The sequence below is a fragment of the Cygnus olor genome, assembly GCF_009769625.2.
Source record: "Cygnus olor isolate bCygOlo1 chromosome W unlocalized genomic scaffold, bCygOlo1.pri.v2 SUPER_W4, whole genome shotgun sequence".
In the NCBI taxonomy this organism is placed as follows: domain Eukaryota; kingdom Metazoa; phylum Chordata; class Aves; order Anseriformes; family Anatidae; genus Cygnus; species Cygnus olor.
The window spans coordinates 586,933-610,149 of record NW_024429075.1 but is presented as its reverse complement, the minus strand read 5'-3'; the positions used below and the strand labels follow the sequence as shown (position 1 = coordinate 610,149).

General features: G+C 49.2%; 1 protein-coding gene across 2 annotated transcripts in view; it reads right to left on the bottom strand.

Moving 5' to 3' along the window:
- Positions 1 to 15,799, bottom strand: part of LOC121062963 (protein mono-ADP-ribosyltransferase PARP8-like) — a 149,552-nt gene extending 133,753 nt beyond the window's left edge. Inside the window, exons 1-2 of one of the 2 annotated variants that reach the window (XM_040543264.1) lie at positions 15,703 to 15,799; positions 14,858 to 14,912 (exon numbers count right to left, since the gene is read on the bottom strand). In XM_040543264.1, coding sequence (XP_040399198.1) covers positions 14,858 to 14,912; positions 15,703 to 15,793 — 146 coding nt within the window. In that variant the 5' untranslated portion in view covers positions 15,794 to 15,799. The remainder of the gene's footprint in view (positions 1 to 14,857; positions 14,913 to 15,702) is intronic. The other variant, XM_040543263.1, reaches the window with a different exon arrangement.
- Positions 15,800 to 23,217: the final 7,418 nt, after the last annotated feature.

The window sequence follows — 23,217 nt, the reverse complement described above, 5'->3', positions numbered from 1 at the left end:
CCGTGCTGAAGAAGCCCCACTGTACAACAAGCTACCAGAAAATGAGAAGAAATATGCCCTGTTCACTGATGGGTCCTGTCGTATTGTGGGAAAGCATCGGAGATGGAAAGCTGCTGTATGGAGTCCTACACGACGAGTTGCAGAAGCTGCTGAGGGAGAAGGTGAATTGAGTCAGTTTGCAGAAGTGAAAGCCGTTCAGCTGGCCTTAGATATTGCTGAATGAGAAAAGTGGCCAGGTCTCTATCTCTATACTGATTCATGGATGGTAGCAAATGCCCTGTGGGGGTGGTTACAGCAATGGAAGCAGAACAACTGGGAACGCCGGGGCAAACCCATCTGGGCTGCTGCATTGTGGCAAGATATTGCTGCCCGGGTAGAGAACCTGGTTGTAAAGGTACGCCATGTAGATGCTCATGTGCCCAAGAATCGGGCTACTGAAGAACATCAAAACAACCAGCAGGTGGGTCAGGCTGCTAAGATTGAAGTGGCTCAGGTGGACCTGGACTGGCAACATAAAGGTGAATTATTTATAGCCCGATGGGCCCATGACACCTCAGGCCATCAAGGCAGAGATGCAACACACAGATGGGCTCGTGATCGGGGGGTGGACCTGACCATGGACACTATAGCACAGGTTATTCATGATTGTGAAACATGTGCTGCAATCAAGCAAGCCAAACAGTCAAAGCCTCTTTGGTATGGAGGACGATGGCTGAAATATAAATATGGAGAGGCCTGGCAGATTGATTACATCACACTCCCTCAAACCCGCAACGGCAAGCGCCACGTACTTACAATGGTGGAAGCAACCACCGGATGGCTGGAAACATATCCTGTGCCCCATGCCACCGCCCGGAACACTATCCTGGGCCTTGAAAAGCAAGTCCTATGGCAACATGGCACCCCAGAAAGAACTGAGTCAGACAGTGGGACTCATTTCCAAAACAACCTTATAGACACTCGGGCCAAAGAACATGGTATTGAGTGGGTGTATCACATCCCCTATCATGCACCAGCCTCCGGGAAAGTTGAACGATACAGTGGACTGTTAAAGACTACACTGAAAGCCATGGTTGCTGGGACATTCAAAAATTGGGATACACATTTGGCAAAGGCCACCTGGTTAGTCAATACTAGAGGATCTGCCAACCGAGCTGGACCTGCCCAATCAAACCTGTTACGCACTGTAGAAGGGGATAAAGTTCCTGTAGTGCACGTAAGAAACATGCTGGGTAAAACAGTCTGGGCTACTCCTGCCTCAGGAAAAGGCAAACCCATTCGTGAGATTGCTTTTGCTCAGGGACCTGGATGCACTTGGTGGGTAATGCAAAAGAATGGGGAGGTCCGGTGTGTACCTCAAGGGGATTTAATCCTGGGTGAGAATAGCCCATGAGTTGAATTGTAGTATGTTAATTATTATATAATACTGTATGTCATCACTGCCATGATTGCTATATGTCAGCGTCCCATTAATGGTATCACAGTAACAGCCACGCCGATAATGATGAATGAATTTTGATAGAAATGGACAAGCACAGCGATGTGATGGAACGAGAACAGGCTTCAATGTGTGACAATCCAACATCACACACCATCTCTTCTGCCCTGAGAAGACTGCTGTGACAGATGGAGCCTGAAGTCAGTCACAGATGAAACAAACTCAGTGGACATTCTATACACCATAGATGAAAATGGTGATTAATTGGAATGCATTGGAAAGAGTGTCACCCGAGCATGACATAAATGGTATGGAATAAGGGGTGGATATCTGTCCTGGTTTCAGTTAGGATAGAGTTAATTTTCCTCCTAGTAGCTGGTAGGGTGCTATGTTTTGGATTAGGATGAGAAGAGTGCTGATAACATGCTGATGTTTTAATTGTTGCAGAGCAGTGCTTACACCAAGCCAAGGACTTTTCAGCTTCTCGCTCTGTCCTGCCAGCGGGCAAGCTGGGGGTGCAGCAGGAGCTGGGAGGGGACAGACCCAGGACAGCTGACCCAAACTGGCCAAAGGGGTATTCCATAGCATCTGACGTCATGCTAAACAATATATAGGGGTGGCTAGCCAGGGTGGGGGGGCCGGCTGCTCGGGGATAGGCTGGGCATCGGTAAGCGGGTGGTAAGCAATTGCATTGTGCATCACTTGTTTCATACACATTATTATTAGTAGTACTATTACTATTATTATTATTATTATTATTATTATTATTATTATTATTTCCTGTCTTAATAAACTGTCTTTATCTCAACTCACAGGCTTCACTTTCCCGTTTCTCTCCCCCATCCCGGAGAGGGAGGGGGGAGGGTGAGCGAACAGCTGTGTGGTGCTTAGCTGCTGGCTGGGTTAAACCACAACAGATACGGAGAAGGCAGAGTTGCTGAATGCCTTTTTTGCTTCAGTCTTCACTGCTAATATCAGCCCTCAGGAATCTCAGACCCTGAAGATTAGACAAAGTCTGGAAAAAGGAGGACTTTCCCTTGGTCAAGGAGGATTGGGTCAGAGATCATTTAAGCAAACTTGACATCCACAAATCCATGGGCCCCAATGGAATGCACCCTTGGGTGCTGAGGGAGCTGGCTGATATTATTGCTAGGCCACTCTCCATCGTCTTTGAAAGGTCATGGAGAGCAGGAGAGGTGACTGAGGACTGGAAGAAAGCCATTGTCACACCAGTCTTCAAAAACAGCAAGAAGGAGGACACAGGTAACTACAGGCCAGTCAGCTTCACCTCCATCCCTGGAAAGGTGATGGAACAGCTCATCCTGGAGGTCATCTCCAAGCTTGTGGAGGATAAGAAGGTGATCGGGAATAGTCAGCATGGATTCACCAAGGGGAAATCATGATTAACCAATCTGATAGCCTTCTGTGATGGGATGACTAGATGGGTAGATGAGGGGGAGAGCGGTGGGTGTGGTCTACCTTGACTTCAGCAAGGCATTTGACACTGTCTCCCATAACATCTTCATAGGCAAGCTCAGGCATTGCGGCCTAGATGAGTGGACAGTGAGGTGGATTGATAATTGGCTGGATGGCAGAGCTCAGAGGGTTGTGATCAGTACTGCAGAGTCTAGTTGGAGGCCCGTAGCTAGTGGTGTCCCCCAGGGGTCGGTACTGGGTCCAGTCCTGTTCAACTTATTCATCAATGACCTGGACAATGGAACAGAGTGCACCCTCAGCAAGTTTGCTGATGACACAAAGCTCGGAGGAGTGGCTGATACCCCAGAGGGCTGTGCTGCCATTCAGAGGGACCTCAGCGGGCTTGAGGATTGGGCCGAGAGGAACCTCATGAAGTTCAACAAGGGCAAGTGCAGGGTCCTGCACCTAGGGAGGAATAACCCCAAGCACCAGTACAGGCTGAGGGTGTCCTGCTGGAGAGCAGCTCTGCAGAGAGGGACCTGGGAGTCCTGGTGAACAGCAGGCTGCCCATGAGTCAGCAATGTGCCCTTGTGGCCAAGAAGGTCAACAGTATCCTGGGGTGCATTCGAAAGAGTGTTGCCAGCAGGTCAAGGGAGGTGATCCTCCCCCTCTACTCTGCCCTGGTGAGGCCACACCTGGAGTATTGTCTCCAGTTCTGGGCTCCACAGTACAAGAGGGACATAGAACTAACTACTGGAGCGAGTTTCAGAGGAGGGCTACTAAGATGATTAGAGGACTGGAGCACCTGTCGTATGAGGACAGGCTGAGAGAGCTGGGCCTGTTTAGCCTGTAAGAGAGAAGACTGAGGGGAAACCTCATTAATGTATATAAATTTCTGAGGGGAGGGTGTCAAGAGGATGGAGCCTCTCTCTTTTCAGTTGTGCCCAGTGACAGGACGAGAGGCAACAGGGAAAAACTGAAGCACAGGAGGTTCCGGCTGAATATGAGGGAGCACTTCTTTACTGTAAGGGTGACAGAGCACTGGAACAGGTTGCCCAGAGAAGTTGTGGAGTCTCCTTCTCTGGAGAAATTCAAAACCCCGCTGGATGCCATCCTGCGCAATGTGCTCTAGGTGATTCTGTTTGGCAGGGGAGTTGGACTAGATGATCTTCAGAGGTCCCTTCCAACCTCGGCCATTCTGTGATTCTGTGATTTTGTGATAAAGCAACATCTATTTTCTTATTTGCTTTGCAGTCATATTTAAAACATTTTCTCTAATGCCTAAGAGCATACAGCTTTTATTGGTTCAAACTAAAATGCATTCTTACGCATGTGCAGCACCTACATTGAAAGATCTGAAATACATATTATTCCTAAACATCTGTGTTCAACCTTAGGTACAACAGAAATCCCAGTTAAAAAAGTTTTTAAACCTAATTTTAAACCTGATTAACAGTCTGAACATCCTTTGTTATTCTCGAGAAACTTCCCAATAACTGAAACAAGCATTTCAGTATATATATAAATATATTCTGAAGAGAACTGAGAGATATGTGCTCTATAGCTGCTCTGTGTTGTTAGCTTGCTTAGTACAGTTTTTAAATACCAACTGTTTCATGTCTCTCTGCGCCAACAGTATGAACACAACTGATACCAGTTTTTCTCCGAATAAATCAATATGCAAAGCACCTCTGGAAAACAAAAGGCCAGAAGATAGAGGGGTGGAAAATAACAAGTGGGGAAGGAATGCCTACATAACTGTACAGAGCTCATGCTCGCCAGTAGCACAGCCAAAATGGAAATGGCATGGCCAGGACTGGTGTGAAACCCCCCAAATTCTGCAGATTCAAATCATTGTTATCTCTCAAGAGAGAGTGCAGAGCTGATATTTTCTGGGGCACGGGACCTTCCTTCGGCCAGAGTGATTCTGTGGGAACATCTACACTGCACACAGACAACTTCAAGTTGGCGATGGCAAAGTTGAGAGCCTCTGGGTAAGGATTAAGGGATGAACAAATAAAGGGGATGTCGTTATGAGAGTCTATTACAGACCACCTGGCCAGGACGAGAACGCCGATGAATTATTCTTTGCGGAACTAAGAGATGCCTCGAGATCAACTCCCCTTGTCCTTATGGGGGATTTCAACTTGCCAGACGTCAACTGGGATCACCACACGGCTGACACGAGCAAGCCCAGGAGGTTCCTAAAGCACCTCGATGATAACTTCTTGGTGCAGGTGCTAAGGGAGCCAACTAGGAAAGGCGCCCTCCTAGATCTGTTGCTGGAGAACAGAGAGGGTCTTGTGGGAGACGTGGCAATTGGCGGCCGTCTCGGTCATAGTGACCATGAAGTGGTTGAGTTTAGAATTTATGGTGACAGAAGGAAAACTGCCACCAAAACTTCAGCCCTGGATATGGGGAAAGCAGACTTCAGGCTGCTCAGGGAACTAGTCAGCAAGGTCCCCTGGGAAACTGCTTTTGAAGGCATTGGTGTCCATCAGTGCTGGTCCATCTTTAAGCACTGCCTCCTAAAAGCACAGGATCAGGCAATTCCAAAATATCGGAAGTCAGGCAGGCAGGGCAGAAGGCCGGCCTGGCTGACCAGGGATCTTCTACTGGAGCTTAGGCGAAAAAAGAAAGTGTACGGCTGCTGGAAGGAGGGTCAGGCGACGAGGAAGGAATATAGGGATGCTGTTCGTGTTTGCAGGGAGAAAATTCGTGTGGCCAAAGCCCAACTAGAGTTGAAGCTGGCCATGTCTGTGGGAGACAATAAAAAAGGTTTTTTTAGATATGTTAACAGAAAAAGGAGAACCAAAGAAAACATAGGTCCGCTACTAGATGGGGAAGGTCTCCTCACAGACAATGAGATAGGCAAAGCAGAGACATTTAATGCCTTCTTCGCCTCTGTCTTCAACGCTGATGATGGGCTTCGGGACCCCAGGTGCCCTGAGCTGGAGGACCATGACGGTGGGAAGGACAAACTCCCAACCGACCCCGAACGTGTGCGGGATTTGCTGCTCCATCTGGTTCCATACAAGTCCATGGGTCCGGATGGGATTCATCCCAGGGTGCTTAAAGAGCTGGCAGACGTCATCGCGGGACCTCTCTCAATTATTTTTCAACGATCTTGGGAATCTGGAGAGGTCCCAGTAGACTGGAAGCTGGCAAATGTTCTGCCAATTTTCAAGAAGGGTAAGAAAGAAGACCCTAGCAATTACAGGCCTGTCAGTCTCACGTCAGTGCCTGGTAAAATTATGGAGAGGATGATTCTTGAAGTTATTGAAGCGCACCTGGGGGACAATGCAGTCATTGGTCCCAGCCAACATGGGTTCATGAGGGGTAGGTCCTGCCTAACAAATTTGATTTCCTTTTATGATAAGATCACCCATCTAGTCGATCAAGGGAAACCAGCTGATGTGATCTTTTTGGACTTCAGCAAAGCTTTTGACACAGTTTCCCATAGGATCCTACTGGACAAAATGTCCAGCATACAACTTAACAAAAAAATCATACGATGGGTGAGCAATTGGCTGACGGGCAGGGCTCAAAGGGTTGTGGTAAATGGGGCCACATCTGGCTGGCGGATGGTCACTAGTGGGGTCCCTCAAGGCTCCATTTTAGGGCCAGTCCTCTTCAATGTTTTTATAAACTATTTGAATGTAGGACTAGAAGGTGTTTTGAGCAAATTTGCCGACGACACCAAACTTGGAGGAGTTGTGGACTCTGTTGAGGGTGGAAAGGCCTTGCAGAGAGATCTGGACGGATTGGAGAGCTGGGCGCTCACCAACCACATGAAGTTTAACAAAAGCAAGTGCCGGGTCCTACACCTGGGACGGGGCAACCCTGGCTATACGTACAGACTGGGCGATGAGACGCTGGAGATCAGCCCCGCAGAGAGGGATCTGGGGGTTGTGGTTGACAGCAAGTTGAATATGAGCCAGCAGTATGCCCTGGCAGCCAGGAGGGCCAACCGTATCCTGGGGTGCATCAAGCACGGCATTGCTAGTCAGTCGAGGGAAGGGATTGTCCCGCTCTACTCTGCGCTGGTGCGGCCTCACCTCGAGTACTGTGTGCAGTTCTGGGCACCACAGTACAAAAAGGACATTAAACTGTTGGAGAGTGTCCAGAGGAGGGCTACAAGATGGTGAAGGGCCTAGAGGGGAAGACATATGAGGAGCGGCTGAGGTCACTGGGCCTGTTCAGCCTGGAGAAGAGGAGGCAGAGGGGGGACCTCATCGCAGTCTACATCTTCCTCGCGAGGGGGAGTGGAGAGGCAGGTGACCTATTCTCCGTAAACACTAGTGATAGGACTCGCGGGAACGGTGTTAAGCTGAGGCAGGGGAAGTTTAGGCTGGACATCAGGAAGAGGTTCTTCGCCAAGAGGGTGGTCGCACACTGGAACAGGCTCCCCAGGGAAGTAGTCACTGCACCAAACCTGTCTGAATTTAGGAAGAGATTGGACTGTGGTCTAAACTTTTGGGCAGACCTGTGCGGTGCCAGGAGTTGGACTTGATGATCCTTATGGGTCCCTTCCAACTCGGGATATTCTATGATTCTATGACTCTAATATGACCCACTAAACCATGTCCCTAAGCACCACATCCCACCTTTCCTTAAACACCCCCAGGGACAGTGACTCCACCACCTCCCTGGGCAACCCATTCCAATACCTAACCACTCTTTCTAAAAAGAAATTTATCCTAATTTCCAACCTGAACCTCCACTTGCACAACTTGAGGCCATTCCCTCTTGTCTTAGTAATAGCACTACAGTGCTCACACTACACTATGAGGTAACATTATCAGCCGGTTTATCAAAGAAAATGCTTTTATTCTCAGAAAATACATGATTAAAGCTACCTGACAGTTTTTGGTATTCAACAGTGCAAAGAGATCGTGATGGTACTATTAACAAGATTCTGCTCAATCTCATTTCTTCTTTGCTATTTTTGTATTAAATTTCCTTATCACAGTATAGAATTAACAGTCCCAATGATTTGATTTCTAAGGCTTTTCCTCAGATGAGGCTAGTTCAATGAAACATCTATAAAAATATGCACCCTCCTGTAGTAAGGAGGACATTATTTCTTAAGAGCTGTACTCTTAAGTGTGATTTAATTCCAAGGTGTAATTGTATATGGGACTTTTTCTAGATGTATTCAAATTTCATCCCTTTCTTAATTTTAATTGTAACTAAACTGAACTCTCCCAGCAGTTTAAAATTTACTGCTGAAGCTTATTAAAGTAGGCATTTTGACTACGAGTGATTTGACTCTGACTCAAATAAGAATTCATATTCTGTACAGTAAGTAATCCGTGGAAAAAATATGCCAATGGGTATTTTCAGCTCCTTATTTATGAGCGATGAAAAATATGGGAAATTATTAGGGATGAACAGGAAAAATCAAAAATTGAATTAGTCCCAATACAGACACAAGTGATCTAAAGGTGCCCTCCTAGATTTGTTGCTTCTGAACAGAAAAGGTCTCATGGGTGAAGTAGCAATTGGTGGCCATCTTGGCCATAGTGACCATGAAGAAGTTGAGTTTACAATCTTTGGTGATTAGAGGAAAACTGCCACCAAAACTTCAACCCTAGATATAGGGAGAGCAGACTTTAGGCTGCTCATGGAACAGTTAGTAAGTTCCCCTGGGATTAGAAGGTCCCAATCACTCGCCGAAGGCCCTCAAGGCAGTCAAGGGAGCCGTCAGGACCCAGCAGCCCTCACAAGAGCGGCTGACGAGGCTTGGTCAGAGCCAGCTCTGATCAGATCCTCCGTCCCTAAGGACGGTGTCCCATGGGATATCATCCACTAATTCTTTGAACAGCTGGAAATTGGCTCTTCTAAAGTTCAGGGTCCTGACTTTGCTCTTCGCCAGGCCCATATTCCTCAAGGTCACAAACTCAGCCAGGGTGTGGTCACTGCAACCCAGGCTTCCTCCGATCTTGACCTCTTTAATCAGCTTTTCTGCACTGGTGAGCACCAGGTCCAGTAACGCTTCTCCTCTGGTTGGTTTGTCCAGTACCTGGACCAGGAAGTTGTCCTCAATGCACTCCAGGAGTCTCCTGGATTGCTTACAGCCTGCTGCATAGCTTTCCCAGCAGCTTTTCTACAGGCTTCCCTTGCTTGGGTGGCCTGTAGTAAACCCCAGCCACAAGGTGTCCTTTGTTGGTCTGGTCCTTAATTTTTACCCACAGGCTCTCAACCTGCTCTTGGCTGTTTCTCAGAGGCAACTCTTCACAATCTATCCATTTCTTAGCATAGAGGGCAACACCCCCACCCTTCCTTCCCTGCCTGTCTCTCCTGTAAAGCTTGTAGCCCTCCATTCAAATGTTCCAGCTGTGTGATTCATCCCACCACATTTCTGTGATAGCAATTAGATCATAGTTTTCTAATTGCACCGTGGCTTACAACTTCTCCTGCTTGTTTCCCATGCTGCATGCATTGGTGTAGAGGCACTTCAGCTGAGCTATAGGCCACATCACTTTTTTAGAAGAGTCCTTCCTAATTCCTATGGGACTATTCACAGGTGTTTCCCTGCTGTTTTCTAAAGTATTGGCATTCAGTGGTTCTTTTGAGTCACTTGCAGGTACATCCCCCTCTCCTGCTGAATCTAGTTTAAAGCCCTGCTAATGAGTCCAGCCAGCTTGCTGCCCAAAATGCTCTTGCCCCCCTTCGTCAGGTGTGCCCCATCCTGTGTGTCCTGGTTTCAGTTAGGACAGAGTTAATTTTCCTCCTAGTAGCTGGCAGGGTGCTATGTTTTGGATTAGGATGAGAAGAGCGCTGATAACATGCTGATGTTTTAATTGTTGTAGAGCAGTGCTTACACCAAGCCAAGGACTTTTCAGCCTCTCTCTGTCCTGCTAGCGAGCAGGCTAGGGATGCAGCAGAAGCTGGGAGGGGACAGACCCAGGACAGCTGACCCAAACTGGCCAAAGGGGTATTCCATACCATCTGACGTCATGCTGAACAATATATAGGGGTGGCTAGCCGGGGTGGAGGGGTGGCCGGCTGCTCGGGGATAGGCTGGGCATCGGTCAACGGGTGGTGAGCAATTGCATTGTGCATCACTTATTTCGTACACATTATTACTATTAATACTATTATTATTATTATTATTGTTGTTATTCTTTTCCCTGTCTTAATAAACTGTCTTTATCTCAACTCACAGGCTTCACTTTCCCGTTTCTCTCCCCCATCCCGGAGAGGGAGGGGGGAGGGTGAGCGAACGGCTGTGTGGTGTTTGACTGCCAGCCGGGCTAAACCACAACAAGCAAGCCCGGTCTCTCAAAAGCATGCCCGAGATCATAAAACCTGAAACCCTGAACATGGCACCAGCTACGCAGCCAATCATTCACCTGATCCGTACGCTGCCTCCTCCTTGGGTCCCAGTCTCCAACTGGGAGGACTGAGGAGAACACGACTTGTGCTCCTGATCCCTTCAGCATCTTTCCAAGGGACATGAAGTCCCTTTTGATGTTTCAGAGTCTCCTTGTTGCAGCCTCAGTTGTCCTTACATGAAAGAGGAGGAATGGGTGATAGCCCTCGGACTTAACCAAGCCTGGTAGCCTCTTTGTGATGTCACGAATGCGGGCCCCAGACAGGCAGCAAACCTCTCTCTTGATATTGTCTGGGTGGAAAATGGGCACCTCAGTGCTTCTCAGAGAGGAATCTCTAATTACCAACACCCTCCATGCTTTTTTTGTGGCACTGGTTCTTATACAACTGGTTTGCTGGTCCACCTTCATACAGTTGCCCTTTCCTGAGTCTTGACCATTGCCATTGTTGTTACTGACACCCTCTCCTTTTTTGAGCCCCAGAGCATCATATCTGCTGTGTAGGGGCACTTCAGGGGCAAGGAGGAGATTCCTCACTCTGCTCCAAGCAGAGATGAGGGTCCAGCCTCCTTTGTCTTGCGAGTCCATCAGTTCTGCCAATTTCAGGTTGGAAACCACCTTACCACACCCTTACGAGGACTAATGGCAGGGCTGTTGCTCAGCCTGCACCAGTACATGATACCATGCTGTAGTGGTTTTACGTGGCAAGATTTTGGTAGCGGGGGGCCATAGGGATGGCTTCTGTGAGAAGAATCCAGAAACTGCCCCATGTTAGATTAGGGGCCCACTGCTGGCCAGAGCCGAGCCGATAAGCGATGCTGTTTGCGCCTCTGTGAGAGCATACTTAAGAAAGGGGGAAAAAAACTGCTGTGCAACAGCAGCTGGGAGAGCGAGGAGTGAGAAAGAGCCTTGCAGACACCAAAGTCAGTGAAGAAGGAGGGGGAGGAGGTGCTCCAGGCACCGGAGAAGAAGTTCCCCCGTGGCCTGTGGAGAGGACCATGATGGAGCAGGTTGTCCCCCTGCAGCCCATGGTGCACCACAGTGGAGCAGATTTCCACACTGCAGCCTGTGGAGGAGACCACGGTGGAGCAGGTGGGTGTGACCTAAGGAGGCTGCGGCCTGTGGCGGACCCCCACAGGAGCAGATTCCGGGCCGGAACTGTAGCCCGTGGAGAGGAGACCACGCAGGAGCAGATGACCTGGCAGGAGCTGCTGTCCGTGGGGAACCCATGTTGGAGCAGTGTGCTCCTGATGGATGGACCCTGTGGTACTGACCCATATTGGAGCAGTTCTTGAAGAGCTACTGCCTGTGGGAAGCCCACACAGGATCAGTTTGGGAAGGACTGCATCCCGTGAGAGGGACCCCGTGTTGGAGCAGGGGAAGAGAGTGACCAAGAAGGAGTAGCGGAGACAAAGTGCTATAGACTGACCGCAACCCTCATTCCCCTGCACTGCTCAGGGGGAGGAGGTGGAAGAGGGTGGATGGGGGGGGGGGGGGGAAGGTGTTTTTGGTTTCTTTGTTTCTCACTTCTCTAGCTTGTTAGTAATAGGTAATAAATTTTACTGTCTCTCTACTCTGAGTCTGTTTTGCCCATCACAATAATTGTTGAGTGATCGCCCCGTCTGTATCTCAACCCCTGAGCCCTTTTCATCGTATTTTCTCCCCCTTTCCCTTTGAGAAGGGGGAGTGAAAGAGCGGCTGTGGTGGACCTCAGCTGCCCACCCAAGTAAAATCACCACACATGCAGTGATCTCTCACTCGGATTCCTGGATGCATTGCAGCCTGCTGAGCTCCTCTTGCAACCTGGCAACTTGCTCAGAGAGTTCACCTATCAGATCAAACTTGCAGCCACATCACGCAACTCTGCTTCAGGCCCTAGGGGGACCTCCAGATTCTGGAGTTCCCTGCAACTGAGGATCTGGGCAGCTCTTTCAGTCCTTGGGAGGTCCATCTGGGTAGAGGCATCTGCCAGGGGGTGGGGCGTGGCCCCTCTGTCTGGGTTTCGGTCTCAGCCCGGCAGGTGCAGCAGATGGACACCATTTTTGCCTCACTGGAAAGCTGCTCCGTGTTGCTCCCAGAATAGACAGCATTCCACCTGCACGCACTGACGCACCACGCTCCTAGTCATTCACGCTCCGTAGGGGCTGCCTTTGAACGTATTGGGGGGGCGGGCAGGCAGACCGTTCCTAGCTCCGCCCAAGCCAGTCGCTCTCGCGAGGGCTGCGGCCTGCCGCTCTCCCTCGGCTGCCTCGAGCTGCCCCGAAGCAGGAAACCTCCCGCACGTCGCGATCTCCCCCGCTGCTGCAGAACGCGTCTGCCCCAGAGCTGATCACCTCGGCATACTTTATCCATGATATGTATTGGAATTATGTTACATGATATTATGTCTATTTCTTGACTGTGTAAAATGAAGAAAATAAATTTCTGGCTCAGATGTAAATAGTAATATACATACAAGAATTATCGTGGCTGCATATTGATATCTTCCAATAAAACAGCCTTGCTGAATATTTTTGAAAACAAGCAAGTATACGCAATGGGATGATAGCCAAATTGCAAGGGATTTGTAAATGTCTACATGAATAATTTTTCCTATGATTGGGAATCTTGAGAGAGGGAGTTAGGAGAATCTTATGAAGTAGAGATAGAGCGCTGATGGCATTAAACTAGGATGGTACTTAGTGTCTTTGCTAACTATGGTGCATTGTGCAAATTAACTAAAGCAAGAAGCCTTGGGCCCCTTACCAAGGTCAGTCTCCTAATAAGAGAGTGAGCCTATCTTAAGAAACTGGTAGAAACTGGTCCTGCAGATGGACAAGAGCCAAGGAGCAACTGAGTCTGCGCAAAGACAAGAGGTCAACTAGCGGTGACGAGGAAGAGTCATCAACCTTCATCCCCACGACCCCCGACGACCACCACCAGAATACACTGCGCAAGCGCAGATGGGAGGAGTTTATGGAAATGACTCCTTGGAACTAATTTTAATACGAAGTGGGGACAGGTTATGAATGTGTATAGGCGTATTGTGAAACTTCATGCATATGTAACTCTTTACTGCATATAACCAAGGCAAGTTGCCGCGTCAGGCGCGCACGACTTTGGCGGGACTACCCCCCGTGCTGCCCAGCGCTGAATAAACATACCTACTTTACAATCTTACTGATTGTGGAATCCGTTTTCCGCAAGTCAATCTGGGTACAGCTCTTCTCTTGTGACTGAGTTTACCGAAATGCATAGATAAGTGCTGAATATTTTAGGAGTCTATCTAGCTGCATTTCTCTTTTAGCATTCTTCTGTCAGTATGAGATATTGTGCCAAGAGCTATACTTGTGTTTTTGTTTGGTTGGGTTTTTTTAAGGGAAAAAAAAAAAAAGGAGGGGGGTTAGTTTTAACTAAATGCTAAAGAATATTTCTCTAGGATAATTTTTACTGTATCAAAAATTTCAAGACTGTCTTTTAAAACAAGACCAAAACAAAATGTATACTAAAACCCTAAATTAAAGCGTATACTTCAAGCAACCTGAAAATACGTCTGATTCTCAGCTACTGGGTGAATTATTCTACTCTACTGAAAATGACCCAAGTTGTCTTTCCTTCAGTAGGTAAAGACGGGGTAGTGAGGTGGGAATGCATTTTTCTGAGCAGTCTAACAGCCTGGAGACCATCTGGGAGCCTGGTCCTGCAGCCAGACCCTGAAGTGTGCACAAACCAGAACCAATGGCTGTGGGAACACTTCCTGCACTGAGTTCAATTGCAAAGAGCAGACTCCAGAACACAGTACTTAAACCTGACATATCCTGGGAAGAAAAAACAATCACCAAAGATAAACTGAGAAAAAATAATAATAATAATAATAATAATAAACTAGACATCTTGCCAAGTCTAATAAATTTCAGCTAAAAGATAAGATGATGACCTAGCATATACTGTAAATACTCTATCAAGTAAAGGGTAACTAAGAGCCAGGGAAGCAAAAAGGCTCTGTGTTCAACTAATATGAGCTTTTGACTATTCGACTAATATTTCCTTTTGAAAACAGACAAACACAACAAATGGTGAAAGATTAAAAAAAAAGTATACATGCACAATCCAGTTTATAACCAAAAACTCAGATCCATTTAGAAATAATATATAAACTAACATTTAGTAAAACAATTTTATAACCTTATAAGCTATACTGACATTTCACTTAACATCTCAGTAGTTTAATTCGGTCAATTGCAGACAGTCTTGCATCTGTCATGGGAACAAAAGTGCCTCTTAAATGCAAGAGAATGAGCTGCTGATGTGAAATTTGCCCTGTTTTTTATTAAAATCATAACTTTTTTCATTTTTTTGGATGAATTAACTTCATGTTGATGCCGTTGCTATGTTTCAGTTAAGTTTACGTATGGCAGAAATATACACACAAATTTAAAAATAGGAACAGCAAAGTGCCATGGAGCAGCACTCAGACAAAGGAGTCTCCAACAGCTAGGATCACCTTTCAGATCACCTCCTTCTACACTTTGTCCTCAGTTTAAGTTTGTGCGAATGCAGATGTTTTACTGATCCTCCTTGCAAAAGGAGAGGAAACAAAAAAGCCTGCCACGGTACTGAAGCAATGCACCTCACTGCAAGCAGGAAATGAAGGGTGTCATGACTGTAAAAAAAAAAAAAAAAGTACCTTTTGGAGCCTCCAATATAGGTGAAGGTAAAGGTGGAGTCTGAGTACCTGAAATCTGAAATACAAAGAGCTACGTTATTACAACTTGGCATCCCGTTGGTTCTTTACTTTGGCCGAAATTGCTGAGCTTTTACAGACCAGCATTCTGCTACCGACACGGGGAAGGGGGGGGAGGGGCGGGAAGTGTTCTGCGTAAATCAGAGAAAATGCAGCAACTCCCCTCAGCCCCTTTGCAACAAGTGCTCTAGTGTTATGGCAACGGCAGGAATTTCCATCGTCGGTAACGGCAACAGGCAGCCACAAGCCAGGCTACTGCGACGGCAAATCACGGCCGGCACCTCGCAGCCCCCGCCAAGGCAGCGGCGAAGACCCGGGGTTTTGCACAGGAGGGGACTTGCCGTTCCCCCAGCCCCGAAGACGGGCGGGCTTTCAGAGAAAAACGCATGCACCGAGGGGCGCGGGAACCCAAAGAATAGCCATGTAGCTGCCGCCGGAGGTCTGCGCCTGGCAGCGGGGGGGGTGTGGGGGGGTGCACGGGTACACGCACACTCGCACACCCGCAAGGTTTTGCATGTCGCTGCTGCCACGCTCCTTGACTCAGGATGCTCTCCCCGCTTTCCCAGTCGGCTCCTGGTCTCCTCTGCCCTCACATGCCCTCGGAAGGAAAGGAGCAGGAGAAGGAGGAAAAGGGGGACTCTGGGGAGGCACACGCCAGCTCCGCGGTGGCCCCGCTCCCGGGAACGGCAGCGAAGAGCACAGGCACAGCTCGGGCAGCGGGAGCGGGGTCTGGAGCGGGCAACGGCAGCCTCCGCGCCGCCGACCTGGCGCCCGGGTGGGAAACTCACCTGCAAACAGGTAGTCCTTCTCCGCCTTGCACTTTTCGATCACAACGTCAATATCCTTCTGAATCCTCTCTTGTCTTGAGCACATCCCCATGAAATAGATCCCGGGGGAAAAAAAGCAGCCTTTATTTCCAGCCCACCCCTCCCCCCGCGCTGCCAGTTTTAATATTCAGTCCGAAAGATGGACCCCGGGGACAGCGAGCAGAAACCTCCCCGCACCCCGAAGGGATCCGCTCGGCCGGATGGAGGACGGAGGAGGCAGGCGGCGGGAAACGATGTTGCATGCCCAGGTGTGCCCGCCCAGATGTGCTACCTCTGCCGGCGGATGGCAATTTCTTCCTTCCCTGACAACAGATCCAGCGGATCCCACCAACCCCCCACGCCCTCGTTTTTGTTTTTTTTTTTTTAGGTTGTTTGCCTGATGATTTTTTTCTTTGCTTTTTTTTTTTCTGTTTGTTGTTGTTGGTTGGTGTTTTTTTTAGGGAAAAAAAAAAAAAAGGTAAAGGCGGGGGGGGGGGGCAAGCAACCCGACTGCTCACATCCCTGCCCCTCCCGACAGCAGCGGCGATCGCCGCGCAGCAGCAGCGCGGAGAGCACGGCGGTGGCGGCGCCCGCACCCGGTCCCTGGCGGCGAGGCGGGGCCGACGCTGCTGCAGCGACGCCAAGCCGCAGACCCCACCCTCGCTCGGGGCTCGGCACGTACGGCCCACGCCGGCTCCCCAGGCGTAGGCGGCGCGGGGGAAGGAAGGGGCGGATGCACAGAGCCATGCGAGCAGCCCAGGAGGCGGTGGCGGGCTCAGTGGCCTCGGCCACTGCCGGCCCTCGCCTCCTCTCTCCGCTCCAGCCCCGAGCATAGGCTCCCGAACAGCAGAGAAATGCAAATGGCAAGTGGACGGGCGGGGGGACGGCTCCCAGGCCGGCACCGGGGAGGAAGCGGGCAGCGCCGCGCTGCGCAACGCCGGAGGCGGCGGGGCACGGGGACAGTGCAAAGTCTCTGGAAGACCCCCTAGGTCCTGAAGGCAGAGTTGGGTGTCATGGGTGCAGGTGTGCAAAGCTGGATGAGCTTTTCAAACAGGTGGCTCTGTTGCAAGAGGAGCTCACCAGACAACATAGCATCCAGGAATCTGAGCGGGAGATTGACAAATGGTATTATACATTGACACAGTCTGAACAACAACCCTGCCTTAAGTCTAGGCAAGGGGAAGGCAAGCAAGCTTGCAGCCCAGAATGAGCACATCTGAAAGACTCACAGGACAAGGGAGAGTGTATCCTTGTCTCTGACTGGAGATGGAGGAGGAGTCTCCCCCTTGCCCCTGAAGTGCTCTTGCACAACAGATACGATGCTCTAGGACTAGAGAGAGGACACTGTGTGAGTAATGGTTAAGACCTTGGAGAGGGCAACCATACAAAGTTGGCTCAGTCTATCACTTGCATCAGAACTGGTGCCACAAAGAAGGCACGAAGGGTGTTAGTCATTGCAGACTCCTCTCTGAGAGGCACTGAGGCTCCAATTTGCCATCCGGACAATCTCTCCAGAGAGGTTTGATGCCTGCCTGGGGCCCATATTCATGATATTACAAAGAGGCTACTAAGTCTGGTGGGTCTCAAAGACTACCACCCCTTACTACTTTTTCAAGTAGGATCAAACGATGCTGAGCAAGGAGACTTCGAAAAATCAAAAAGGACTTTATGTCCCTTGTAAAGATGTTGAAGGGATAGGGAGTGCAAGTAGTGTTCTCCTCTGTCCTCCCAGTTGGTGACTGGGACCCAAGAAGAAGGACGAACGGGCTGTGTGAATGATTGGCTGCGAGGCTGGTGCCATGCTCAAGGTTTTGGGTTCTACGACCTTGGACGCACTTTTGAGGGACTGGGCATGCTGACATGGGATGGGGCACAGCAGACCAGGTGGGGCAAGAGTGTTCTGAGCAGTAAGCTGTCCGGGCTTATCAGGAGGGCTTTAAACTAGATGCAGTGGGGAAAGGGGATGCACCTCTGAGTGAAGGAAACATACCTGAGAACATCACCTGTGGATGAGGCATTCTTGCTTCAACTACAAGAAGCATCATACTCGCACGCTCTCATCCTGATGGGGGGACTTGAACCACCCAGATGTCTGCTGGGAAAACTACACAGCAGGCTGTAAGCAATCCAGGAGATGCCTAGAATGCATTTAGAATAACTTCCTGGTCCAGGTATTAGACAAGCCAACCAGAGGAGAAGCGTTACTGGACCTGGTGCTCACCAAAGTGGAAGAGCTCATTAAAGTGGTCAAGACTGGAGGCAGTCTGGGCTGCAGTGACCACGTCCTGGTTGAGTTTGTGATCTCAAAAACATGGGCCTGGTGAAGTGCAAAGCTGTGGGAAAGGAATTCGCAGGTGGCTTTGCGCTGTTTCACACATCCCTGAATTAGAGATAATGAGGAAACAAGCAGTAGAAACAAAAACTTGAGCAAGGTCGAGATAAAGTAAATTGGCTGCAGTGTTAAAGATGAGCTTTGGGCAGTGGCCAATTGCTGCCTGGCTCGAGGCACGTGTCAGAGGGTCTCTAACCAATTATATGACAGATTCGGGTGCGTGGACAGCACGTGGGGCTACGGGGAAAGTATATGTAGTAGTGAAAAATGGCAATAAAGGGTCTCCTGTTCAAGAGCCGTCAGGAATCTGTGTCTTGCATCCCTTCAAACGGTGACCCCGATGTGATAGGGGAGGAGCAGCGCTACACGAACATCCAAAGGGAACCCAGCCGAACGAGTCAAGCTCGCAGCTGGACTGCAGCTTCAACCCCAGGACATCACCTGAAGGACAGGTGAGCGGCTGGGCATTAATCATGGGAGCTAACCTCACTGCAGAAGAAGAGGCCATAGTAAAACCACGCAACTACTAATAAAAAGGGGAGTAAAATATGATCCGTATACGATAAAACTATTGTTGAAATTTTTGCAAAAGAATGGGGCCCCGTCGACAGTTTCGGCGGTGTTTGATTTAAAAACTTGGGAAAATGCTGGGACAACTATATGGGACGCTGCCTCGTGGGGAGATACAACAGCTGCTGAGGTGATGACGACCTGGCGCTTAGTAACTGAGACACTGAGATCATGGCAAGCGGAAAAAAGGGTACTGACAGCAGCCACTCAGGCTATGCAGGCGGGTGAGATAAAAAGCGGTGACAGCGTACCGCCAGATGAAGTAAACCTGACAGACTTGGGAATAGAGGCAGAGACAATATCCCAACCCATGGCAGCCACTCTGCGCTCGATGCCATTGCGACCATCAGCGCCGCCGCCCGCCCCGCTGTCAGCTCCGGGCACCCGCACGCCCGCCCCGCCGCCGGCTGCTGCGTTTCTCCGGTTTGGGAGCCCGCCCGCGCGCACCGGGCGCTGCCATGTTCCGCCTGCTGCTGCGCCCGGGCCCGCGGCCCCGCGGGCCCCCGCTCTGTCCGCCCTGCGAGGCCAGGCAGAGCCGCGCACAGCCCGCGCTCCGCGACAGCCCGCACGGCCGCAAGCGCCGCCGCCGCCGCCCCCGGGCCGCCCCCCCCCCACCTCCCTCAGCCCGCCGGCCCCTCTGCTGGCGCTGCGGGCCGCCGCCGGCAGCTCGGCCAAGGATGCGGGTGGATCCCCTGAAAAGGCAGCCACAGATCGCAGCAGTGAACACAAACTCAATAAATCCCAGTAGCTGAGAAAGTTGTCAAAGAATATGGTGCTGTAGGGGTTTCATTCCATGTTGGAATTTCATTAGTATCTCTAGGAATCTTCTACCTGGCTGTGTCAAGTGGTGTGCATATGACTGCAGTTCTCTTCAAACTTGGTTTCAGTGAATTATCGCTGCAATCTAAAAGGGCTGCTGGTACAAGCACATTTGTGTTGGCATATGCTATTCACAAATTGTTTGCTCCAGTACGACTCAGCATTACTATAGTTTCTGTGCCATTTGTTGTCCGATACTGCCAGAAGATTGGTTTCTTTAAACCTCCTACCCCAAATCCGTGATAATTTCTTATGGTTTTTACTTGCCCAATGTGGGGCTCAAGGAATTTCAGATAAGGATGATAGTCAGTAACGGGTACATGATAGTCAGTACATGATAGAAGTAACGGGCAAAACATGGACTGGATGATTGTTATGAATGTAAAAGTTGTGAAGAATTAAAGCAATTGTGAGGAATATGTTTCATATTAGTGTGGTGAAGGGACAAGGGGTGGTGTGTGTGTAAATTGTCCACCTCGTCGGTGTTGTGATGATGTTATGTTTATTTTGGTGTGGGGAATTCTTTTTTTTTTTTTTTGATGTAAGTGAAGTTTGTGAAGATTGCGATAATTGTAAAGTAAGAGTATATTGTAATTATTCTTAAATACGCTTTTCACAGATGCGAGGGGTGGAATGTAATGGGTTTATGTGACAAGCTTTTGGTAGCAGCGGGCCATAGGGGTGGCTTCTGTGAGAAGAATCTAGAGGCTTCCCCATGTTTGGTAAGGGCCCCACTGCTGACCAGAGCTGAGCCAATAAGTGATGTTCTTTGCACCTGTTAGAGCATACTTAAGAAAGGGAAAAAAAAAAAAAAACTGCTGGGGAACAGCACCTGGGAGAGAGAGAGAGGAGTGAGAAACAGCCTTGCAGGCACCAAGGTCAGTGAAGGAGGGGGAGAGGTGCTCCAGGCACCGGAGCAGAAGTCCCCTGCGGCCTGTGGTGAGGACCATGGTGAAGCAGGCTGTCCCACTGCAGCCCGTGGAGTACCATGGTAGAGCAGGGTTCCGCGCTGCAGCCCCCCTGCCACGGTTACCACCGTGGACACCCTTTCAGCAAGAACCAGAGGGAGTGCTGGAGTGGATGTCTCCACAGTAACAGACGCCACGTTGTGGTGTACTCACGTTCATAAAATTCCACTGAACATCAAAGGACCAACTGGGAATGACTGTAGTGTATTGCTGCTAGGACAATCAAGTACAACTTTGACCGGATTGTTTGTTTTGCCGGGGATAATTGATGTCGATTATAATGGACAAATCCAAACTATGGCTTGGACACCGTCTCCACCATTGTCAATACCAAAGGGAACTCGAATTGCTCAATTGATTCTTTTCCGAGCAGTAGTCTGCAGGACTTGGTTCAAGAACAACTCCAACAAGGACATACTGTTCCGACAAACAGCCCATGGAATTCACCAGTGTTTGTCATCAAGAAGAAGAGTGGGAAATGGAGATTACTGCATGATTTGCAACGAATCAACACAGTGATCGAGGACATGGGCTCCTTGCAGCCAGAAAACAAACAAACAAACAAACAAAAGAAAGAAAAACCTAGTACCTTTCAATATTGTATCGGACTCGCAGTATGCTGTAGGTGTCGCTCAGCACATTGAGAGAGCACATTTGAGACATAGCCCAAAGGAAAGATTGTTTCTAAAATTTAAAGAGCTGTTATTTTTGGTAGAGCAGCGAGTGCACCCATATTGTATTATTCACATGCAGAGCCACACCATGTTACCCGGTATTTTTGCAGAGGGTAACGCACGCGCTGACCAGCTAACTAATATGACCCTGACTGCCCCGGTGCCTAAGGTGCTGGAGCAAGCACAGTTATCCCATGCCTTTTTCCATCAATCCGCCAAAGTCTTGGCGAAACAATTCACTATATCGGTCACTGACGCCAAATTGATCGTCCAAACATGTCCTGACTGTCAACGTTTCGACCCTGTCTTTAATGGTAAACCCTAGAGGTCTACGGTCCTTACAGTTATGGCAGACCAATGTAATGCATGTTCCAGAATTTGGTCTCTTGAAATATGTTCACGTATCAGTAGATACTTTCTCTCATGCTATTTGGGCGACAGTTGCGGTGGGTGAAACTAGTCGCCATGTCCAGGCTCACTTCCGTGTTGCTTTTGCAGTGCTAGGCATCCCAAAGGAAATAAAAACCGACAGTGGCCCCGCCTATACTAGTCACTCCCTTCAAACCTTTTTTCAAACTTGGGGTATCTGACACATCACAGGCATTCCTCATTCCCCCATGGGCCAAGCCACTGTAGAGCGTACACATCGCACCTTGAAAGCACTGCTAAATAAACTAAAAGGGGGAGACGCCCAGGAAACACCACAGAACAGGTTGGGAAAGGCACTTCACGTAATGACTCACCTATCATTACCCTTTCCTCACAAAGAGGTACCGCCCATAGTAAAACATTACAAAAATATGAATTCTGTGCTGTCACAGGTGCCACAGTCAGAGCAGGCCTTAGTAATAGTAAAAAATTAAATACAGTTCTTTGGGAGGGACCCCAGCCTCTAATAACTTGGGGTCGAGGGTATGCTTGTGTCTCCACAGGTCACGGACCAAGATGGGTACCAGCAAGGGGGCTAACGCCATGGTTGGCCTCCTCCTCACAATCGCTGCTGTCATCGGTTATTGCCACCTCTGGGTCTCCATCCAACCACGCCGCAACATCTGGGTCACCCTCACCAACACGACAGAACAAGAAGGGATGTGCCTGTCCCTGGCTAGTGCTAACAACCCGTTTACGACACGTCTGGTGGGGAACCCAGCAGATAACAAAGATTGGACTGTTTACTTACCGCAAGCGCCCCTAGAGCCACCGGAATTAGATATCCTGGGATGTGAAACAGCAACAGCATGTGTAAGGTTCAATTGCTCGGGCAAAAACTAAACCATGAAACAAATGGTCAATGCCACACTCGCTCCTTATTGCAATGCATCTCTTTGCTGTAATTATACAAAACTATAATAGCTTCCTTCCTTGCGCCAGGAGCTGCTCTGCTCGGCTGTGGGATCGACTGTGGAACGGACGCCCCTAGGTGCACCCCGAGCATTTTCCTCGGAGGGGTCTCCACTCTCAGCCGCTCACCACGGGAGTAGACAAGGACCTCCTGAAGCCATAGACAAATTATTTTAAGTGATATTTTCTTGTGGTATGAATGAGAAGTGCAAGAGGCCTCTTTGCGTGATTGTGTGATTGTGCTGTGCGAGTGAGATGCAGCATCGCTGCGAAGCAACATCCCTAGCGCTTAGTGGCTTGTTGACTGATGCAGATTCTAGTAGGCATGCTACTTTACAATCGTAATTCTGCATGTGATTTTTCACCCCGTTGCTTATTGTACCTTGCTTATTGCAATGCCTGCGGCGCTTGATAGAAAAATCTATAGAAAGCGTTTGGTTGGTTGAAAATAAAAAAGGGGGAATTGTGGGAAATTCGCAGGTGGCTTTGCACTGTTTCACACGTCCCTGAATTAGAGATAATGAGGAAAACAGCGGTAGAACCAAAAACTTGAGCAAGGTCGAGATAAAGTAAATTGGCTACAGTGTTAAAGATGAGCTTTGGGCAATGGCCAATTGCTGGCTGGCTCAAGGCGCGTGTCTGAGGGTCTCTAACCAATTGTATGACAGATTCGGGCGCGTGGACAGCGCATGGGGCTACGGGGAAAGTATATGTAGTGGTGAAAATGGGCAATAAACGTCTCCTGTTCAAGAGCCATCTGGAGTCTGTGTCTTGCATCCCTTCAGTGGGACAC